Raw genomic sequence first — 21,331 nt, 5'->3', positions numbered from 1 at the left:
AGGGCTTGGGCAGAGGGCCTGTTGTATTTAGTACACAAGGACTTCACAGCAGCTGTTACATCTGGTTTGAACAGTGTAGAAGTTCAGAGGTGAGAGAGAAGGAAAAACCTTAGACAAAGTACTTGCCTCATGAGAAAACCCACACTTGATGCCCAGTGAACTTCTCATTTGGAATCCAGAATCTGCCATAAGAATCTGTTCTTATGACATTTTCTGAGAAGCAAAGTATATTAAAGCTATGTACAAGCTTCACACTCTATAAGGAGTAGGCTTCTGTTGGGGTCATGGATGCTGTTTTTTCTTTTCTTTTTTTCTAAAGATGTCCTAGTGTGAAGAATTTTTCCTTTGTGTTTGATTAACTCAGGTACTTTTCTGTAAGTTGTTTCACATTTGAACTGGAAGCCTGGACATTCTAGGGAACACAAACCCATGAATATCCTGGAGAGATGCTTGCTGTATAACTCTACAGTGTACAGGTGTTTCTTCATGAGTTATAGCTTCAGTCATTGTGGCAATAGGGTGACAGGAAAGCAGAGGTCAAAGGGACTATAAGGATGGGTTTCCCTCAGTGTCTATGAGAGAGGAGTGTGTGTGGGTTGAAAGTAGCTATCTTGGAATCCCTCTCCCATGACAGGTCTTCCACAAATGGAGAACCAAAGAATTTCTTGTGAAACAGGGACCAGAGCAGACACTGGCCAAGTAGCCCATTTTATGAATTTCTCTTGGCCAATAAGTAGGTTGAGAAGAGCAGGAAATGAAAATGCCAAAGACATGCTGACAACACCCTGTGCTGCAGGAACTATCATTCCTGTGCTTTTCTCACTCCTGAGGACAACTGCAGCCTTTCAGCTCCCTGGAAAGAGTGAGGCTGGCCAGGAAAGGGAGACATTGATCTACATAAGCCAATGCTGAGGGAGGCCATGTAGAACTCCTGACCCTGCCTCTATCACTGTAAGTCATACTGTGAACCAATAATGAGACATGGAAATATATCTGGGCAACACAGAAAAGGCTTTCATTAGAAAAAAGAATTACTATGGAATAGAAAATAGTGTCAAATCAACTTATATCTGGTATATTCACTTAGATTAAGGAAAAAAACTATTCCAGTAATTCAAATAAAAGAGTAGGTAGCTACAACAAAAGATAAAACTTTATTTTAAAATAAAAAAATAATCGCTAAATGCATAATACAGTATAGTTAACTATAGGCAGAATGTTATATAAAAGATTTGTAGAACTTACTCATTTTGCATAACTGAAACTTTAAATCTTTTGGACTGCAGCACCTTAAAAATTTAAGCAGTTAGGTCCCATAGTGTTTTTAGCACAATAAAAATAAAACAATATGATTGATAGATTGCTAACTTGCAAATTCGAAAAAAAGTTTATTATTTTTAATTAATTAATTAATTAATTAATTAGTTTACTTTTAGAGAGAGTGGAAGGGAGGGAGAAGGAGAGGGAGAGAAACATCAATGTGCAAGAGATGGATGAATCGGCTCCCTCTCACTCACCCTCAACTGGGGACCTGACCCACAACCCAGGCACGTGCCCTACCTGGGTATTTAATCACCAACCTCTAGGTTCACAGGCCAGTGCCCAATCCACTGAGCCACACCAGCCAGGGCCAAAAGGGATGTTTAAAAAATAGATTACAACCTAGAATTGTATACCAGAAAACTATTTATAAGATAACATATATTTGAACTTTTAAATAACAGAAATATTTGTTATGAGAAAAGAATAAAAATGATGTGGTTCCTTAATCGTTATTCTTTTTCAGAGCATAACAAAGTCATTAATATCCAAAGTAAATTAATATACATTTCTAACATTCACTATTTGAAGTCACAAAGAGATTTAGTCAACAATTTGGACCACTGCTTATGTGCTAAGAAATTAGAAAGTTAGTGCAAACATTCTATTTTTCAATTCTTACAATATTCTTATGTTATTCCTAGTATATTTATTTATGATGAGAAATTGAATCCAATTTAATTGAACTGAATATGGACCAGTAGGCAGCAGCATCAGTGTGATCATGAAATTCTATCAAATTTCAAAGTCAAGGCTCTTGACTGTCCAGTGTTCACACTCTACAACATGACACCTGCAAGAGCACCATCATCATTAAGTATGTGGCTTGGCTTTAACCACTACTGTGAGCAGCTCCCACTTCATTAATGGCTACTGGAGTGAGTACATCAATTAATATTTCCTGGCACCTAAGATTTTCCCATGATGCTCCAGGCTCCTGCTGTAAATAAGCATTTCCTGTTTTTTTTTCCTTTTACCCCCATCCTAGGGAATTTGGCTCATACCTATTCCTGGGGAGTGAACTCTGCAGGAATGGCATCTGTGTTGGGAATACACAGACCTGGTTCAAATCTTGGTTCCTCCACACATTAGCTATGGAACTTTTGCACATACCTCATAAGTTTACAAATTTCTTTACTTCCCTGATAGGAATTTTTATATTTTTGAAAGTTAACTTGGATAAAAAACTCTGTATGTAGTTATACATATATTTATGTTTATACATACCTATGTGTGTATGTGTGTAAGTATAAGTGTGCATGTACATATCTTCCCAAGCCACGTATTCTCTTTTTCCTTCCACTGTTACCCCTTTATATCTTCATTTGCGTTCTGTGCAGTACCCTGCCCTAATTTATAATGCATGCTTCTCTAAAAAAAAAATTTGTTTCTCCTGGGGAAGTCTATTCCTTATCATAACTTGAAACTGATTTTAAAAGTAAGGGGGGAAAAGTGCATGGGATGATATGTAGGGTGTTATACTCAGATGTTTCACCACAGGAGAGTTTGAACATCAAAAAGCTGTACCTGAAAGAATGTCATACTTTTGTGTTTTTTGATCCATTCCCAGTCTCGGTGTAAAAAGGTCTGCAACTGAAGACTGGGACTGGGCTGGTCTTGACAGTAGAACCTGGAACCTGACAAATGAGGCTGCAGCAGAAGCACTTACTGCTTCTTTGAAGGAAGGACACAGACCTGTTGCACAGGTCACTTACACAACTTATACTCTTCAGTGATCACAAGAGCAAATATTCACTATATCCTGCAGGACACATAAATAGAAGCTGTACATTGGGTGACAGTTTTAGACAATGAACTTAAGACTGTGGTGCAGTTTAAAATTTCAATTTGTATTTTATGGGAAGAAACAAAAACTTATTGATTGTTACACACCTTGTAAGAGAAGAAACAGGATTCAAACACTCTGAACATAAAATTTTCATTCTGGGTAAATATATTTGGTTTTCATTTTTTCTCAGCCCTCTGAACAGCCTGCTGCTGTATGCTGGGCAACACAAAGACACACACTCAGATACTCCTCAGTTGGTGAGGGTGGGTGGGGTGATTGTGTGTTGTCCTGAGATCATGGCTGGTGGCAGACAGGTGATTCATGCCTCTTCAAATCAGTGATAATGGAAAATAAGGAAAAATGGGAGTGCAGAGATGTTATACTAACATTGCTGTCTTTAAGAGGGATTAGATGTCTCTTACTGAGAATACAGAAAATGGTAAATGAGCAAATAAGCTTCCTGTCTAACTTACATCAGAAACAGTGCAAATCCCCCAAATGACTAAAAGTCCTGAAGAAGGGAGACGGCAAAGAAGAGATGGTGTGAATGGAGCAGTGAGCTCAGGGGCAGGAGGTGAGCCCCAGGACAAGTTGCTACACAGGAGTGGGTGAGGGAAGGAGAGGGCTCAGGAGCCTGGTGGGCACAGGGTCATGGGAACTGGACAGTTCCAAGGATTGAAATATGGATAAGCAGTCTGAGAAAAGTGACATTTAGAGAACTTGTAGATGAGTGACCCTTGATTTGTGACATTAAAAAATGAGACAGTGCCTGCTTCGTAGTCTAGGAAAACCCCAACTCGACAGGGAGGAACAGCCATGTAAAGAGTCAGGACCTTGGGATCTGGGGTGGGAGAGTCCTCAAAGGCAGTGTACTCAGATTTGTTCTGTAAGCCTATAACCCAGTAGCCATTTTCAGGTTTGTATCTGGAGTAAGCATTTTGATACTTTGTGCTCCGTCTAACACCAAACTTTATACTACTAGAACGTATTCTACAGTATATCCCCAAGATCCAGGCAGTCTTCTCGGACACATCAATTTCCCAGTAGTGTTTCCCTGATGAGAAATATTGAGAGCCTAAGACACCATAATTACAATACTTTATAGGCCAGATTGGCACAGATGCCAACTGTCTGTGATCCTCTGAAAGGACAAGATTCAGATTGAGGTTGAATGGATTCAATGTGATATCCACTGCAGGAAAAAAAAAGAGAAAAGATATGATTAGGTGACAGCTACAGGTTGGTTTATGTGGTGACATGAAGAGGGAACTTGGAAAGTGACCAGGAAGGACTTGTATTGATGGATTTGGGAAGTGGGGTAAAACACTGGAGAAACATATTAAATTTAGGCTGTGAGAGGAACACAGGGGGTTGAGATCATCAAATCTTACGAAACCACAAACTTCTGAAAGGGGATCAGAACAAAGTGATTTGGAGACCCAGTAACTTCTTACCCCAGTAGCACTGGACATTCGTTAGCTCTGAAATGATAAAAGATTTAATAATGTTGATTAGAATCAAAGATTAAATACTGATAGCTATTTCTCCTCTAGAGTAGGGGCAGGGGAGAAGACTACCATGAGGCTATGAAGTGATGAATGAGAGGATGAATCAGAACTTAGTCATTTTCCCTTAACCACATCTTTGTCAGCAATATCCCTTCTTTTCTGAACATCCACCCTTCTATTCTCACAGTGGAACTATAGCATCTCCAGCTTAGTCCCACATCCACACTCCTGCCACTCTCCTCACCTTTAAACACTTGAAGCATTCTACTCAGATCTGGAGCATGGAATCCATGCTGCAGTTTTTTGGAAATAGGTTTTGGTTTCTTCAACGTCCACACCTCACTCCTAGGGATGACAAAAAATATTGACCCCAGGTCTCTTACCTTGTGTCCCCCTAATACCACTTTCTTCTTCTTCCATACCATTAATACACTTGACCCTTCTTCCCTGAGAAGCCTGATGGGGAGAAAGGAGTGCCCTGCTACTGGAACCAGAAAAAGGATCTTCCCTCCCAGTTACCCTCTGTGTGACCTTGGGCAGGTCTGCACCTCAAATAAACAGTTTTGTCTTGTAAAAATAGAATAATTATCTCTTCCCTTGATACCTTATAGATATTCGGGGTTTTCCACATCACGTGAGTCTCCCAAAAAGAGGCCACAGATGTGGGCTTTCAGGCAGATCAGTGGTGAGAGTGTAGATCCTGGCTGTGATATGGGTCTCTTTTTGAGCCTGTGCCTATGCCCTAGTCCAAACCCTGATCTCCAGTGGTGTGACCCACAAATAACATTTGAGACTTCAGGTGTTCTGGGAAAAGTTAAAAACACTTGGCAAGGAGGAAGTTGTTTATTTAGTGAAAAATGGTTAGAATTTCATGTGTTTGTAAGGAATTTGAAGCTATTAGGTAAATTGGCAACTTTAGACACAAAGGCTAAACTTCCCTATATAAGCTTCTAAGGTATGTGAACAGGAGAGTTTAATTATTGGCACAAGGATCAAAGCCACAAACCACAAGGCTCAGGTCTTTTTTTGGAAATCTGAAGAGAACCTTGTAGAATGGCCTGGTATCCTCTATTTCTATTTAAGCAAAATAAGAGTAAAGGTGCTGCCCCATAACTTATTTTAGAGTTTGATGAGGCCCTGCATGTGGTAAACACAAGTATCTATGGAATACAGGAACCAGAGAAAGGAGAGAGAGTGAATTAAGTGGGTGAAGTCATAAGAGTCTAATAGTGAAGTCTCTTATCCCTATTGTCTTCACCAGGTCTAACTCGGTGAATTTCAACCATTGAATTCACTACCATAGAATCTGGTTCATTCTCAACAGATATGAACTCTTAAATCCTCATCTATGATCAGCAATTTGAAATAATACTACATCTAAGCTTTCTTGCTGTGAGAGACTTTTCATTCTGGTTGATAACCAGATAACTCTTGTGACTACAAACCTTTCTTTATAACACAAATGCACCACTCCTGATCACCCATACGCACCATTTCATGATTCCACTCATGTCCTAGGAAGAAGAAAGAAAATACAAGTCAAGGGGTATACATATAAAAAGAGGATTAATAAAAGGAAGGGTAAAAAAACAATAAAGAATATCAGAGAAATCAAACGGTATTTGAAAATACCAACAAAATAGACAAAGCTTTAGCTAGCCATTCCAAGAAAAAAAAAAGAGAGAGAATGGAGGTACATTACTAAATTAAGAAGTGAAAGAGGAGCTATTACCATTGATTTTATAGATATTAAAGACTATAAAGGCTAGGGATTATTGCATACCAATAAATTAGATAATTTAGATTACATGGACAAGTTCCTAGAAACACAGAAACTACCAATATTGATTCAAGAAGAAATAAAAAATCTGAATAGACTTAAAACATAGAGAAATTGGATTAGAGATCAAAATCGTTCTGCAAAGAAATGTCCAGCCTCAGATGGCTTTACTGGGGATATCTACTAAAAGTTTAAAGATGAAATATTACAAACAATTCATAAATCACTCAAAAAAAATAAAAATTGAGGGCACATTTGCCAACCTATTTTATACACCAGGACTATTCTGATGTTAAAACCAAAGACATCACACACACAAAAAGTCAACTATAGGCCAACAGTCATTATGAATATAGACACAAACTTTTGCAACAAAATAATACAAGGTTGAATCCAGCAAAATATAAAAGATTATATAGCATGTCAAACTTGTTTTATCCCAGAAATGCAAGGTTGGTTTAACATAAGAGAAGCAATCAATATAAAACACCATCTTAATAGAATTAAACATAAAAACCACATGATGATTTAAAAGACAGAAAAAAAGTGGATAAAATCCAATTTTTTTTGGATATATAATCCAACTTTTTAATGATAAAACCAAAACAGCAACAATAACAACAAAATAAGAATAGAAGGGGACTTCCTCAGTCTGATAAGGCATCTTAGAAAAACCCACATATCATATGGAATCATGAAAAACTGAATACAAGACAAGGATGTCTGCTGTCACTACTTACATCAGCATGTAAGAAAAAGAAGTTTAGGCAAGAAAAAGAAATTTTAAAAAAGCATCTGTGTTGGGAAAAAAGTAAAACTATCTTTATTTGCAGAATACATCATATTATATACAGAAAACTTCTTCCACTTTTCAAAATTTAGCTCACAGCAGGTGTTATTAATTCCAAACTTTACAAATTTAATCTTTGGCATTTCTGTCAAGTCATGTATCCAGGATAATACATTCCACGACAAATAAGAAACATAGCAACAATCCAGAATATCTAAAATATAACCTGTATTATATTTTATATAATATTTAAATATATGTTATATTTATATATTATACAAATATATAATATTTAATATATTATATAGTATACTGTACATCAATATATAATAACACATATTATATTATATGTTTATATATTATATAAATATAATATAACATGAATTATATATAACCTGTATATATATATTAAAAATATAACCTGTATAACCTATAACCATACTGTTTTTTTTCTTATGCCCACTTGTCAAAAATGGTAACAATATATATTTAGTCCCTGTCTCAAACCAATCCTGTACCTTCCATATCCTTAACTTCTTTTGGTGGTCTGCATTTCCATATCATCACTGTATAGATTGCTTGTTCTGAACACTATGTTTCAATATATTTGGGCTTACTTTTAAATACTTCTGGCTGGGTTTATAACTAAAGGAATGTTTTGCTCTCTGCATTAGCATAATTGGTTGTACATGACAAAGAAATCAACTAAAATCTCCTTAACAAAAAAAAGAAAAAGAAGAAGAAGGAGAAGAAGAAGAAGAAGAAGATGATGATGATGATTATGGCCAGAGAGATACCACTTTAGTCACAGGTGGATCTGGAAGCTCAAATTCCGGGCTTTTTGTGTTTCATACGTTTCTTTTCTTCACTAACTGTTGACTTTATTATTAGACCTTCCACGTGGCCAAAGGAACCTGTCTGTTAGGGCTAGCATCAGGATTAGAGTCCAAAGACACAGAAGAGAAAGCAATTTAGACTGTATTTGGGGAATCTCAGCTAAGGTCACCCGTTTTACCTGCAGCAGCTTTGTTGCTGACCATCTACTGCGACGCTCCAGATCTGAGATGAGCTCTTTCACCAACTGGCTCTGCTGAATCAGTTCATTCTCAGCCTCAGCCAAGTCATCCAGGGTCTTCATCTCCTCTTTCTCCAGTTTCTGCAGTTCTTTTTGCTCCTCATTATCCAGGATGCTTCTAAGCTGACTAAATTCTGACTGTATCCTTTGTCTCTCAGTCTGTATCTGATTCTGCAAGGTAGAACAAGAGAGAGAAGTAATGATTCTATCAGCCAGAGAGCCTACTGTGCAAGCAATTAGGTGCCAGGAAAATAAATTATTTTTTCAGGGAGTTCTAACCAGGAGAGGAGTGAAAACATGGGAACAATTTTGGGGAAAGCTGGTTTTTATTTTGTGGTATTTTCCTTTCTATACAAACCAAAAAGGCCTCACACTGTCATATCTAGGCCAACCCTGGAACAAATGTAAAACTTGAGTAAGGTGTAGGTTGTAGACAGCTGTCCTGGACATTGATGCCTTCCTGCATGACCACACTCTCACAATGGGACCTTGAGGAAAATCTTTGTCCAGTGTGTTCCTTCCACTTGGATGTGTTAGAGCCTTGCTGGAAAAGAGGAATGGAAGACAGAATTCTTTACCCTTCCCTACCATAAAGTCTGTCTTTTCTCTCAATTCCAAGTGTCTGTGTGTACTTATAACATCTGTATTGTAATATGTTTACTTGTAACATCTACTCTCCTGTCCCCACCCCAACAGAGATAGGACAAGGAAGAGAACTAATCAAATGGCTTCTGGATTCATCCAATGTCAGGGAATAAAGAGAAAGGGACTGCCTTGTGATTGATGTGGAAGGTCCTGCCAAGATTTCTGTCTCAGAAATTCCTCAGGAACAGTCTCTTCATACCTTCCAGGAAGTCCTCTCTTCTCTGATGTCAGCGCCCAACTTCTCAGCTTCCTGCTGCTCCTTCCTCAGTCTGTCCAAAGATTTCTGGAGCTTCTCCTGTGAGAGAGGAATCACAACACAGTCAAGCCATGGGTTTTCTCAGTACTTAAAGAGAGAATAAATGAGGAATAAACAAGGCTGATCTCAGAAGAGACTGGTTTACAGAAACTGATTAGAATCTATGACATGAGAGAAAATCTGAGGAGGTGAATGTTTTCTTTACTCCTGGGTGATGAAAGTCACTATTCCCTCACCAAATATAGCCTGATTTTCTTTCTTCTTAGAGTAAGTATTGATCCTGCTACAGCCAAGGAAAGTCCTATTCTCTTGTTGAAACTTTTTCCACATCCAATCCACAATGTTTAACAGCAATCATTTTGCTGAGAGGAGCAATGAGAGCTCAACTTGTGAGAGAAATTTTCCATCCATGTGACGAAAAAGAAAGTAGGAAAATCTTTCAGTCTTGGCCAGAGTCTGTACTCTAGGCTCATCCTTTATGTAAATGGAAGGAATACACAGAAATGTCCTTCAGGCATGGGACGGTGAGAACAGGGTAAGAGACATATATGGGAGGAGATAACAGGACTCAGTACTATATATCATGCTCTGGTGAGTAAAGCAGGATGGAAAGATTTCTCCACCAAGTACTACCTTCCTCCCACCCCCTCCGTCATGGGCCTTACCTGACATTCCTTGACGACCTTGTCCATTAGGAATATCTGATGACCACAGTGCTCCTGAGAATGTTCACAAAGTGAACAAATAACCTTCCCATCCTCCTTACAAAAGAATTGGAGTTTCTCTCCATGGTGCACACAGACATCTCTCTTCTGCCCCTCCTGAGGGCTTAATTTTACCTCTTTGAGCTTCTCCACTATGTTGGCCAGATGCTGATTAAGCCATAAGTTTCCAGGTGAATATCTGACACCACACACAGGACAGCTGCTTTCCCCTTTTGGGCCGATCTTTGACTCCTTATTGTTAGTGATGCAGGTTTTGCAGAAGCTGTGGCCACAATTTAGACTTAGGGGTTCTATCAAAACCTCAAGGCAAATGGGACAAGTCACCTTTTCTTTTATGTTCACCAGGAATTTTAAAGCCATGGTAGCTGTTCCCCTGGTTTCTTCCTTAGGCTCTTCTTGCTTAAAGATTCCTAGATGAATGGGCAGATTGGAAGGAGATGGTGTAAGAATGGCACAAATAAAAAGGATGCTAATCATGTTGACATTAAGAATTGGCCAAAACTGAAATATTGATGGATAAAAAAGAAGAGGGGGAAAAAAAACCCAGAAATTGAATTCAGTGACTTGGTCAGCCATTAATGCTTCAGAGCTTTTGTTTCTCTTTCAGTCTGGAATGATCCTGCCTTTGATATTTGTATGACTTCCTCTCATACTTCACTGAACTCCCTTCTTACATGTCTCCTCAGCAGACGGGCCTAATATGACAAACTTTTTATAGCACAATCACTAAAACATCACTAAGAGTGTTATTTGCTATTTTTTCTTATTACCACTATATAATACATGATATCCTTTCTTAAATGCCCTGCTCTTAAAATGTAACCCACACATAGATCAGGCACTTTGTTTTTATTCACTGCTGAGCAGCAAAAACACAGGAACACAATGCTTGATAAATGTGTGAAGAATCCCCTCATTTCTTCATAGGTAATTAGACTTTTTTTCATTAATTAGCTGTTCAGCAATAGGTGAGCTTTGGAATCATAGAAATGGATTCCACTGAAGAAGTATTTACCTCCTAATATAATTGCAATTTATATCGCAATTATACAGAGCCTTCAGAGCCTTCTCATATTTACTCCCCAGATATGCCGACAGAAACAGCAAGGACCACTATAGGGAAGTAATCTTATCCATAACAATTGTTAACCAGTTGCAATTATATATTACTGTGGCCTATTTATTCCTCACATAAACATCCTTGAAAAATAAGAACACTCCCTTTATTCAGTGTGTCTACTTGAATCAAGTGACTTACAAAGATTATTCAATTCAGTAAGTTGAATTAGGGTGAATATAATGTCCTCAGGGTCCTCTTTCAGAGATCTGGTAGGTGTGATAAACACTACCATACAGAGGATATATATATTTTTTAAGATTTTATTTATTTATTTTTAGAGTGGGAAGGGAGGGAGATAGAGAGAGAGAGAGAGAGAGAAACATCAATGTGCGGTTGCTGGAGGTCATGGCCTGCAACCCAGGCATGTATCCTGACTGGGAATCGAACCTGCGACACTTTGGTTCGCAGCCCGGGCTCAATTCACTGAGCTAAGCCAGCCAGGGCTCCAGAGGATATATTTTTGGGAAATTAAATAGGAAAACATCAAAGATAGCCCCTTTGAATAAGTAAAGCTTGAGCTAAAAGCTAAAAGATGGAATATGGAATGAGAAAAGGGAAATATTTTAGGGAGAAGGAATCACATGTGAGAATGCCCCTTTGATGGAGGACACAGTATCTTCTACAAATTTTAGAATGCCAGTGTGGTTGGTGTGCAGAGAACTGCTAGGTCTTTTGCACTATAGTAGCCTAAAAGGGCTTGAAATGTGACACATCCTAAATGGTATAAAAGTGACAGTCTCTTGTCATGAGGGACATAAAGTATTGTCCTTCCCATATCCCTGTATGGACCCTCATTAGAACTCAGCTGGGGCAGTCGTGACAATATGCTGTGTCTCCTATCTTATATGCCTTTGTTAAGCTAAGTAAACCTGACTGGTTTATGTCCTGTTGTCACCAAGTGGGAATGGCAAATCAAATCTGAAACTATTGCTAGTGGTCTGTCAGAAGACACCACAGAGTGGTCACATGGTGAGGCTGACTCTTAGAACCTGGGAAAAATATAGACAAGGAACTGTCGGGGAGGGGGAGAAGATCTCAGTGGCTATAACTACCTTGATACTTCTTCCAATGGATTGAAGTTGTGTTCCTCACACAAATATGTTTACCTGTGTGAATATAGCCTTATTTTGCAATAAGATATTTGCAGATGTAATCAAGTTAAGATGAGGTAATACTGGAAGAGGTTAGGTAGATAACCAGATCCAATAACCAGAGTCATTATAAGAAGAGGAAAAGGTACACAGGCATTTAGGGAAGAAGGCCATGTGACAATGGTAGCAGAGATTGAGTAATACAGCAACAAGGCAAGGAATGCCCAAGATGGCTGGAAACCACCAGAAACGAAGAGACATGGAACAGATTCCCCCTGAGAGCCTCCTAGAGAAACCAACTCTACCACTGCTTTGCCTTTGGACTTCTGGTATCTTCAACTATGAAAGAATAAATTACTGCTCTTTTAGGTCATCTAATTCATGGAAGTTTGTTACAGCAGCCTTAGGTTATGAATATAGTTGAAAAGATTTGACAGTAAAAAATCTGAGGTATGTAACAAAATATAAATATTCCCCTTGCTCTAAAAAGAAAAGATGGGGGTAATGAGTGCTGTGTGGAGTTACATTTAGGCCTAGAAGACTACCTACTTCTCCAGTGATCCATAAAGTGATCCTAATGAGGAATAAGAGTCCCATGAATGTGGGTTAGTAGGCAATCCAATAGCACAGCTACTAAAATTTGTCTAAAACCCTGGCTTCAGTGACAATTGATTAGATCAGGCTCGAATGACTAGCTAAACCAGGGGTCTACACAAAATGATAATTTCTACCCCTGCTTAAAACTGAAGCTCTAAGCCAACCATGATCATGCAGTTTCATTGTCTTTCTCTGTGTTCAGTATTCAAACAATGCTGAGAAATATCAAGAACCTATAAAGGAGAGAGGAATGGAACATGCTTTCTCCCGTGGGGTAGTGGACCTCAGATTAGAGTGGGGCTACGAGTTGGTGTCAAAGCAGCTGCCACCATAATGACCACAGAAAGAGAAGGGAACAAAGAAGGCAGAGCCCCACACATGAACAGAAACGCCACCAATGTCCAAGAGTGACCCAAGAGCAAAGCAGCAGTCAGGGAGATAGAGAAAAGAACACAAGCAGCATCCGCCTGATAGAACTGTCAGGTCAGCTGGCTTCCCTATGTTTTAGAAAACTGTGTCCAACAATTGAGTCTTCTCCTAACATCTGGATTCATGATAATGCAAACGGTATGCCTCTCTGCAGGTTTTATAATAAAATGAAAGTGTCTTCTGGAAGTAAAGTGCAGGAAGGATGTCCTTCGAAGTTTTCAGACATCCTAGATACTTTCCTTGGTTTCCTGGGTCAGCAACTGCCAATGGGTAAAATAGAACCTGTTTTTGGCATCCAGAGACCTGGGGATCTCGGAAACACTGCACCTCTCCCTGTCTCTTCTTCCAGGCTCAGAGTCCATACTTCAGCCACCCCTTAGAGGCCAAGGGTAAATCCGCCTCACATTAATGACCCTCTACCCAACTGCTCTAGCAAGGGTTTTTGTAGATCACTGCAGATCCCTCACCCTCATTTAACATTTTAAAAACATTACCTCATAATCTTAGTCACATTCTTGTATACTGTATCAATTATTTATTGTTTGTTATGATCTCTCCTTAACTGGAATGTGAGCTCCTATACATATTTGACTTGTATGTTGAATGGGTAGTCATTGCACTTTTTCATAGCAATGGCCTGCTTTAGTTCATATGAAATAAATTTTTAAAATAAATTAATATATCTGTTCATGCTATGTATTGGGCCTTGTTTTTGACCCAGGGGAGACAATCAATATCTGGGCAGATATGTACCCTCTCCGTTGTAGGCATGGACTCCCAGGAAGGTAGTAACAGTGATTTCTGAAAAGTGGGATTATAGGACAGAATGGGCATGTGTTGGAAAATATGTAACATATCAATGTTGTGCAAGTTGCTCACAAGTGAGCTTAGGAAGGGACATAGTGTCAGAGCAAACTTCTTAGCAAGACTGTGAAATCTTGGGGCTCCTTCTGAGCAATAATCAACCCCTATTAATTAGCTCAGACCAAAGAAAAATGCTAAGCAGTAGAGGCAGCAATCAATGTAAAGGTGTGTCTAAGACCTCTAAGGCAGGTGAGGACACCAGTGTCAATGGGCTACTGAAGTAGAAGCAAGCAGGTCTATACAGCAAAGTACAAGTAGATTCCTGAGACTGAAGCTCAGGAGGTCAGAGGATAAAGACAGCATCAGAAGCATGCAGGCAGAAGATAAATCACTCAGCCTGCTGTCTTTAGGGCTGCCAACAGCTGAGGTTATGTCAGGAAGGCCACAGGCAGCTCCTTGGTGGTTGCTAGGAGGGGAGTTAAAGAATCAGGTTCAGTATTATCCCTGGCCATGCCCTTAAGTCTCCATTCTATCTGAGCTTGGGCTTTCACACATTTGTAAAACAGGGACCTCTTTCACAAACAGAGAATGGAGTCAGGCAGAAAAGACTTTCTATTTACCTTCTTAACAGAGAGAGAGGTCAAGACGGATATAGAAACAGAGATTCCAGTTCCTTTCAGCAAGATAGACAATCAAAACTAGAGAGGAAGGGTATGAACTCAGCCTGGAAAAATAAGGGCCCCTGCAGGAAACAAACAAGGCCCTCTGCCTCTTGAACACTCCTTTCTCTCAAGGCTACCCCTCTCCAGTGCTGCCATCTGTCTGCACTCACAGCAGGACGCCTGCAAGCTTGCTTTTCTTCCCTTCAGAGCACATCTGAGCCGCAAACTAAACTCAGCTAACTTCACCAAGTACTCTTCTCTGGAAGTTTCTCACCCTCTGCCCTCCATAACCTCCCCACCCACCTTTAGGTACCAGTGGAGATGTCTTGACTCCCGGTTTATGAGGTGAGGAAAAGACAGGCCTGGTTAGGATTCATTTTCCAAACGGGGACTCAGTCAGCATGAAGTAGTTCCTCCTCAGGAGCTGGCTGAGAAGTGAAAGTGAAATTCGCCCAGCTGGCAGGAAAAAGAAAGGGGAAAGAGCTTCTGGGCCAAATGGGCGGCAGTCCTTTAGGGCTGCTACAGAGAGTAATACTTTAACTCAGTGGTTCTAAAAGGGTGGGGGTGGGGAGGAAAGATTTGCCCCAGGGGAGTTTGTCAGTGCCCGACAGTTTTGGTTGTCATAACTACGCGGAAGGCTGCTGCCATCTAGTGGGTAGAGGCTAAGAATACTGCTAACCATTCTGTAATGCACAGGCCAGTTCCCACAACAAAGAATTACCCAGTCCAATCATCTACCAACACATATGTTCAAAGTAGAAAAAAAAACTGGTCACTTTTGGAAACTCATATTAGGGTATCAAGAGTTCCTCTGATGCATTCCCGGCAGCGGAGCTATACCTTTGGGAGGCAGAAATGGCCTGGATGGAATGATAAGCAAGTTTGGTGTGTTCAGCAATCTGCAAATGGTTCCATGGGATTGTACTTGGAGCTCCAGGTAAACAGAAAAGATGCCACAAGAGGTGTACAAGGGTCCCATCATGGAGTCTTGTTTATGCAGGTAGAGGGAGAACTGAAATTATCTGGAGGATGATGACAACCACTACATAGATACCAGAGCAGGAGTACAGTGGTAGCTTTTTTTATTAAGTAAAGGGGTTTGTCTCCTTATATGTATAAAAACCCAATTAATCAATCTATCACAAACAGGAGTTTGCAGCAAAAAGAGTAAAGGTTTATTTTTAAGGAAATGACACCAAACCCAGAGTCACAGGTGAGCTATTACTCTGATAGCTGGCTCCCTGATGGCTTATAGGAGGTGGGTTATATAGGAGCAAATCATTAATCCTGGCAACTAAGGGCGTTGGGATTGTGGGCTCTACTGATTGGTCAGGGAAAAGGAGGGAGTTGTTGATCACAGTATGGGGTCTTAATGTCAGCCATGGAGTCACTCTGCCTGGCTTCATGAGGGTGTCATCGGAGGGATGGTTCCACTTCTGTGGATCTGGAGCTGAAACCCAACTGAGGTCTGTTTTGACTGAAACTGTAGTCAATAGAACTGAGGCTTTGTTCCTAAGATTATTTAATGCTGATCAGAATCTCATTGTCCTGAGGGCTTACTGATTAAGGGAGTGGACATACCTGGAAGAGTGACGTGGGTGAGTCAGGGTGCTGGATGGTGCCAATTTGAATCAAAAGGAAGGAGAAAAGGTGATATTAAGGAAATGAATTTTCTGCACGGTTACTTTCCCAGATACTTCTGGTTTCACTCCCAGTATTCCCTTTAGCCCCACGCTCTCCCAGAGCTGGGCTTAGCAGGACTTTCTTCTCTTTGAGCCATTCCCTGCAGAAATTCCTCAGAAGCTCTGGGTCTCCACAAGTATCAGTACACACACATAAGGCCCAATGGAATTCATTTCCATTATCTTTCATAGATAATTTTGCATATCTTTTAATTTTTATTTCATTATAAAGTTTTCTGGTTGTTTTTCAAATATTACATTTTTAACATTTTTCACAAAACTGCTTTACAGATATTCTAAAGCTTATAAGCATAGAATTGTGCAATATTTTTTAATATTTTAATTATTTGTAATGAACTACTTTCCATTTAGTTTTGTTAGTTTGTGCTACCCTTTGCCTTTTTTATTTGTGTAAAAGGATCACACTCCTTCCACTGAAATTTATTTTAGTATATTTTATACGCTATTATATTCTTTCAAAAATCAGGTCTCCCTGTCTGAGGTAAACAGCAATCTGGAGACAGAAAGGAGCTGGGATGCTCTCTCAAAACTGACATCCTTGGCCCAGGTTTATAAAAGACCACACAGGGCTGCAGTTGCCCACACCTGCAGCCAATGGTAGTTTGAGACTGAATGACTCAGAAGGAAAGGGGATGCTGATAGGGCGGCTAGCACAACACAGTGTAGACTTTCAGAGTTCAAGCTTCCTGGATGCAGCTCCAGCTGTCAGTAGGTGGAGGGGACCGTTTCCATGTTTTGCACAGAGAGGTGCCAAGTGGTGCATTTACTGAATGAAGAGGAAAGTCTGAGGCCTGACATGTGAAAACACCTGAGAGTCACAAATCCCACCAGTAAAGCATCAACCGTTTACTTTAGCTTTCCCAGAACACATTCAACAACAAAAATGCACTTATATCCCACATTAAATATAAATATTCTGCCCTGGCTGGCGTAGCTCAGTGGATTGAGCGCGGGCTGTGAACCAAAGCATCGCAGGTTTGATTATCAGTCAGGGCACATGCCTGGGTTGCAGGCCATGGCCCCCAGCAACCGCACATTGATGTTTCTCTCTCTCTTTCTCCGTCCCTTGCCTCTCTAGAAATAATAAAATATTAAAAATATATATAAATATTCTAAAATTGTATGAGTTCGTTAAAGATGACTGCTTGACATAATAGCATGTTTGGCATGAAAATAATTAACATTTACTTACCATGAAGTGTCCTTCACCCTTCCCATGAGTTGAAGGTAATATGAGATTTGTTATTATGTTTCCAGTATTCTTAAGAAAATGTAAAACATTTAGGATATAGGACTGTATTGGGAACTGCCCTGCCTGGTTTTAGGAGCTGTAACCGACCCCATGGCTAAGGCTGAGTGAGCAACCTTTGGACCATAAGCCACTAAGGAGACAAAGCTTATCTCCCTGGCAGGAGCGCTGCTTCTACTCCTTTTTCCATAACTGGCCCCCAATGCTTGATCATTTAGCGAATGATGGGTAAGATTCCCAAAGGGGGGAATGACCTAAGACAGGCACGATCACATGAAGGCCCCAGGGAAGGACTTGGGGGGCTGTAGCAAAAGGGGGTGATGGACCCTTGCCTCTCGGCTTTGACATAGCCTGAGTCCTCATTTGGTTTGTGAGAAGTCTCCTAATCTCTTGGCTTCCTTACTTCCCCTGCCTGACTTAAGCCTGAAACAATGACAGAGGGTGGTGCAGCCCTGGGCTGGAAAGGGCAGGTTTCTCAGGGTGATCAGGCCTAAGAAAGAATTTATAAAATCCTGTGAAACCTGCTTTGCTAAGAATGCTCTCAATTAAATGATAAGGGTCCGAGCAGGAACTGAGTTTGTTCCCCAAAGTTTTGTAGCCCTTTAGCTAACAGACCCTGACTCAGGATAGGCCCTCATAGTTCTTTGTATGCTATCTGTTGTTTGATCCTCATTGCCTGACAATGATGAATGAACTTTACCTGTATTCCCGTGCAAATTGAAACCTAATAAAAACCTGTCAAGGCAAGGATAGGGACGCTCTCCTCTTGAGAGAGTTGCCAGGCCGCTCCGAGTCACTCTCCCCTTGAGAGGGTAGCTGTGCTGTCCCTTTTCCTCCATAGGACTCGGTAGTCCGTGTGAATTTATCTCATATTTCATCCATAACACTGCGAACACTGGTGGCCATGTCAGGACTGTACCTGTAGGGTGTGTCAACTGAAAAATAATATTGACTAGGTGTTTCATCACCAAAAAGGGTTTATTCAGAAAAAAAGAATTGCAACCCAGTGCATGTAGACATGACCAGCCATGTGCACACATGGCTTGTGTGCCATGATGGACGGGTATTTATAGAAGGGAAAAAGAAAAGAGGGGAAAGCTGGAACCATAGAGCTTTATTATAAACATAGAGTTCTTCCTATAGTGCTCTCTGGATTACACAGAGTGCAAGAACTTCCCCCAAAAGCCCTAGCTTTTCCACAGACCCTCCTCTACCTGCTCCCCCTGACTGATCTGTTCCTTCCAAAGTTTCAGTCTTTATCTCATCTCAGCTGGCCAAGCTACTCTGAGGAGAAAAACAACTCCTTTCTTCTGACCCTAGGGAGAGTAGATGAAAGTCATTTGTATTGGGAAGGTGCCTGCAGCTTGAGAGAGGCACTGTGGAGGAGGAAGTGTTGAGGGTGCTGAGATTTTAAAAAAGAAAAAGGAAAAACAGGTGTGAAGTTGAAGTCAGGGTCAAGAGATTGCCCAGCATTGATCATCCTCAGGTAAATGGAAGGTCACTAGAATCTCATACAAATGAGTGCAGATTCTACTTTTATCCTAATGAGGATCTCAGGTTCCCAGGGCTGAGAAACTTCTGGTTACCATCAGGTGATGGTTCTGGATACTCATGCCTGCTTGTTGTCCACAGAAAATCCTGCAGATTGAAGCTCCTTATGCAGAGATTCTCCTGAGCCCACCCAAACTTTCTACTGTGGACACCACATCTGTAAATATTACTCAGCAAGTCCAAAGGCCCCAGAAATACAACATGGCATGATTGCCACACATACTTTCAGAGATGAGAAGGGAAAGCCCTAGAACTGATTCCTGGTACTTGGTGCTCTCTGGATTTTTTGTTTGAATTCAGATACCTTCTCTGGTTTTTAAAAACTGGATTCAACCTATAGGTTCCATAGTTTTGTGAGCACAGGGCACCATCTCTGGGGCCAGGAGGCTCTGTTAAAGAGAAGATGCCTTTTAATTATGCAGATATTTTTGTTTGGGTTTGCAATTTCATTCATCTGGCTAGAGTTTTATTAATTTAATTGATCCTCTTAAAGAATCTCATTTTTGTTTGATTTCCTCAAATATTTTTGTTCCCTATTTTGCTATCTGCTTTTTATTATTTTCTTTCTCTGCTTACTTTGTATTTCATTTGCTTATCTCCTATTTTTTTTATGTGGTAGAAGGTGAGGTTATTGATTTGAGGTCTTTTCTAATATAGCACTAGAACTATATATTTCTTTCTGCTAGGTTAACTTTATCTCAGTTTTGATGTTTTTGTTTTCATTCATTTCAAGATACTTTCTGTTCCCACTTTTGTTTTTTTAACCATTAAATCATTTAAAATTGTGGTTTGTACATCTTTATGTTACTAATGTAAAGCCTAAAATTATAGAACTTCTAGAAGAAAACTTGGTAATAATTCCTTGTGACCCTTGGTTAGGAAAGAGTTCTTAAATATCAAAACCACAATTCATAGAAGATAAACTTGCTAAGTGGGACATCACCAAAATTAAAAGCTTTTGCTCTTTGAAAGGCTATTAAGAGAATAAAAAGGCAAGTCATATTCTGTGAGGAGATATTAGCAAATCAGTTTCATAATGAGGGAATTGTACTGGATGGGGTGTGTATGGGAGGCAACCAATTAACATTTCTCTCTCACACTGATATTTTTTTATCTGTCTCTCAAATCAATAAACATATTTTTAAAACAGAATGTATAAAAACATTCAAAACTCATTAAGAAAATAAGAAATCCAATTTTTAAAAAATGAGCAAAAATTTGAAGGCCATTCATTCACCAGATATGCAGAAGTCATGTGCCTACACAGACGCTCACTATCCCAAGGCATTCAAGAAATGTAGATTAAGTCCACAGTGAATTACCTCACTGCACATCTACTCAAATGTTTAAAATTAAAGACAGACTGAGCCAAGTCATGACAAGGATGTAGAGCAACTGAACTCAGAGGTAAAATGGCATTAGCATTTCAGAAAATAGTTTGCCAGCTTCAAAAACCTTACCCATATATCTATCATGTAGCCCAGCTCTTTTACTGCTAGGTAATCAGCCAAGAGATGAAAGCATGTTTACTGGAAGACTTTTACAAGAAATGTTCATAACATATAACTGTAACATAGTTATATTTGTAGTCGTCAAAGCTGGAAACCACCCAAATTTGCATCACCAGGTAAATGGGTAAGTTGTTACATTCAGTGATTGTATTGATACAATGATCCATTGATACAATGAAATACTACTTGGCAATAAAAATGGAATGGGCTCTTGATATAAGCAAAATTCTGGAGAATGAAAGATACCAGACAATAATACCAAATGATTTATTTATATGACACTCTAGAAGATGCAAACTATCATGAAAAAAAGCAGAATAGTGGTTGCTAGGGGAGGGGGTGAGGTAAGCAAGGGCAGAAGAGATTACAAAGGGGTCAGAGGAAACATTTGAAGAGGGTAGATATCTTGATTTGCTTGATGGTGATGATGTTTCACAAGTCAAAACTTATTAAATTTTATACTTGAAATATGTGCTATATGTCAATGACATCACAATAAAGGTGTTGAAAAAGGTCCTCATTCAGCCCTGGCTGGCCTAGCTCAGTGGATTGAGTGCGGGCTGTGAACCAAAGTGTCACAGGTTCAATTCCCAGTCAGGGTACATGCCTGGGTTGCAGGCCATGACCCCCAGCAACTGCACATTGATGTTTCTCTCTCTCCCTCCCTTCCCTCTCTAGAGATGAATAAATAAAATCTTAAAAAAAAAAAAAGCTCCTCACTCCAGA

The 21,331-nt window shown here is 39.8% G+C and overlaps 1 protein-coding gene across 2 annotated transcripts; it reads right to left on the bottom strand.

Moving 5' to 3' along the window:
• Nucleotides 1-3,149: 3,149 nt before the first annotated feature.
• On the bottom strand, nucleotides 3,150-15,129 carry LOC123819204 (tripartite motif-containing protein 34-like). Of its 2 annotated transcripts, none has more exons than XM_045839502.1 (8): nucleotides 14,895-15,129; nucleotides 9,829-10,298; nucleotides 9,107-9,202; nucleotides 8,203-8,433; nucleotides 6,109-6,131; nucleotides 4,862-4,962; nucleotides 4,564-4,590; nucleotides 3,150-4,301 (listed from the first exon to the last, which is right to left on the bottom strand). In XM_045839502.1, exons 2-8 carry the CDS (start codon nucleotides 10,246-10,248, stop codon nucleotides 3,736-3,738), a joined length of 1,464 nt encoding a protein of 487 aa, XP_045695458.1. In that variant the 5' UTR covers nucleotides 10,249-10,298; nucleotides 14,895-15,129; the 3' UTR covers nucleotides 3,150-3,735. The 2 variants fall into 2 exon arrangements, with proteins under 2 accessions (XP_045695458.1, XP_045695459.1); XM_045839503.1 differs by having other exon boundaries at nucleotides 14,905-15,129.
• Nucleotides 15,130-21,331: the final 6,202 nt, after the last annotated feature.

Source organism: Phyllostomus hastatus, unplaced genomic scaffold (genome assembly GCF_019186645.2).
Source record: "Phyllostomus hastatus isolate PE091 unplaced genomic scaffold, TTU_PhHast_1.1 phas_contig_304, whole genome shotgun sequence".
Taxonomy (NCBI): domain Eukaryota; kingdom Metazoa; phylum Chordata; class Mammalia; order Chiroptera; family Phyllostomidae; genus Phyllostomus; species Phyllostomus hastatus.
This window is presented reverse-complemented; position numbering and strand designations above follow the sequence as displayed.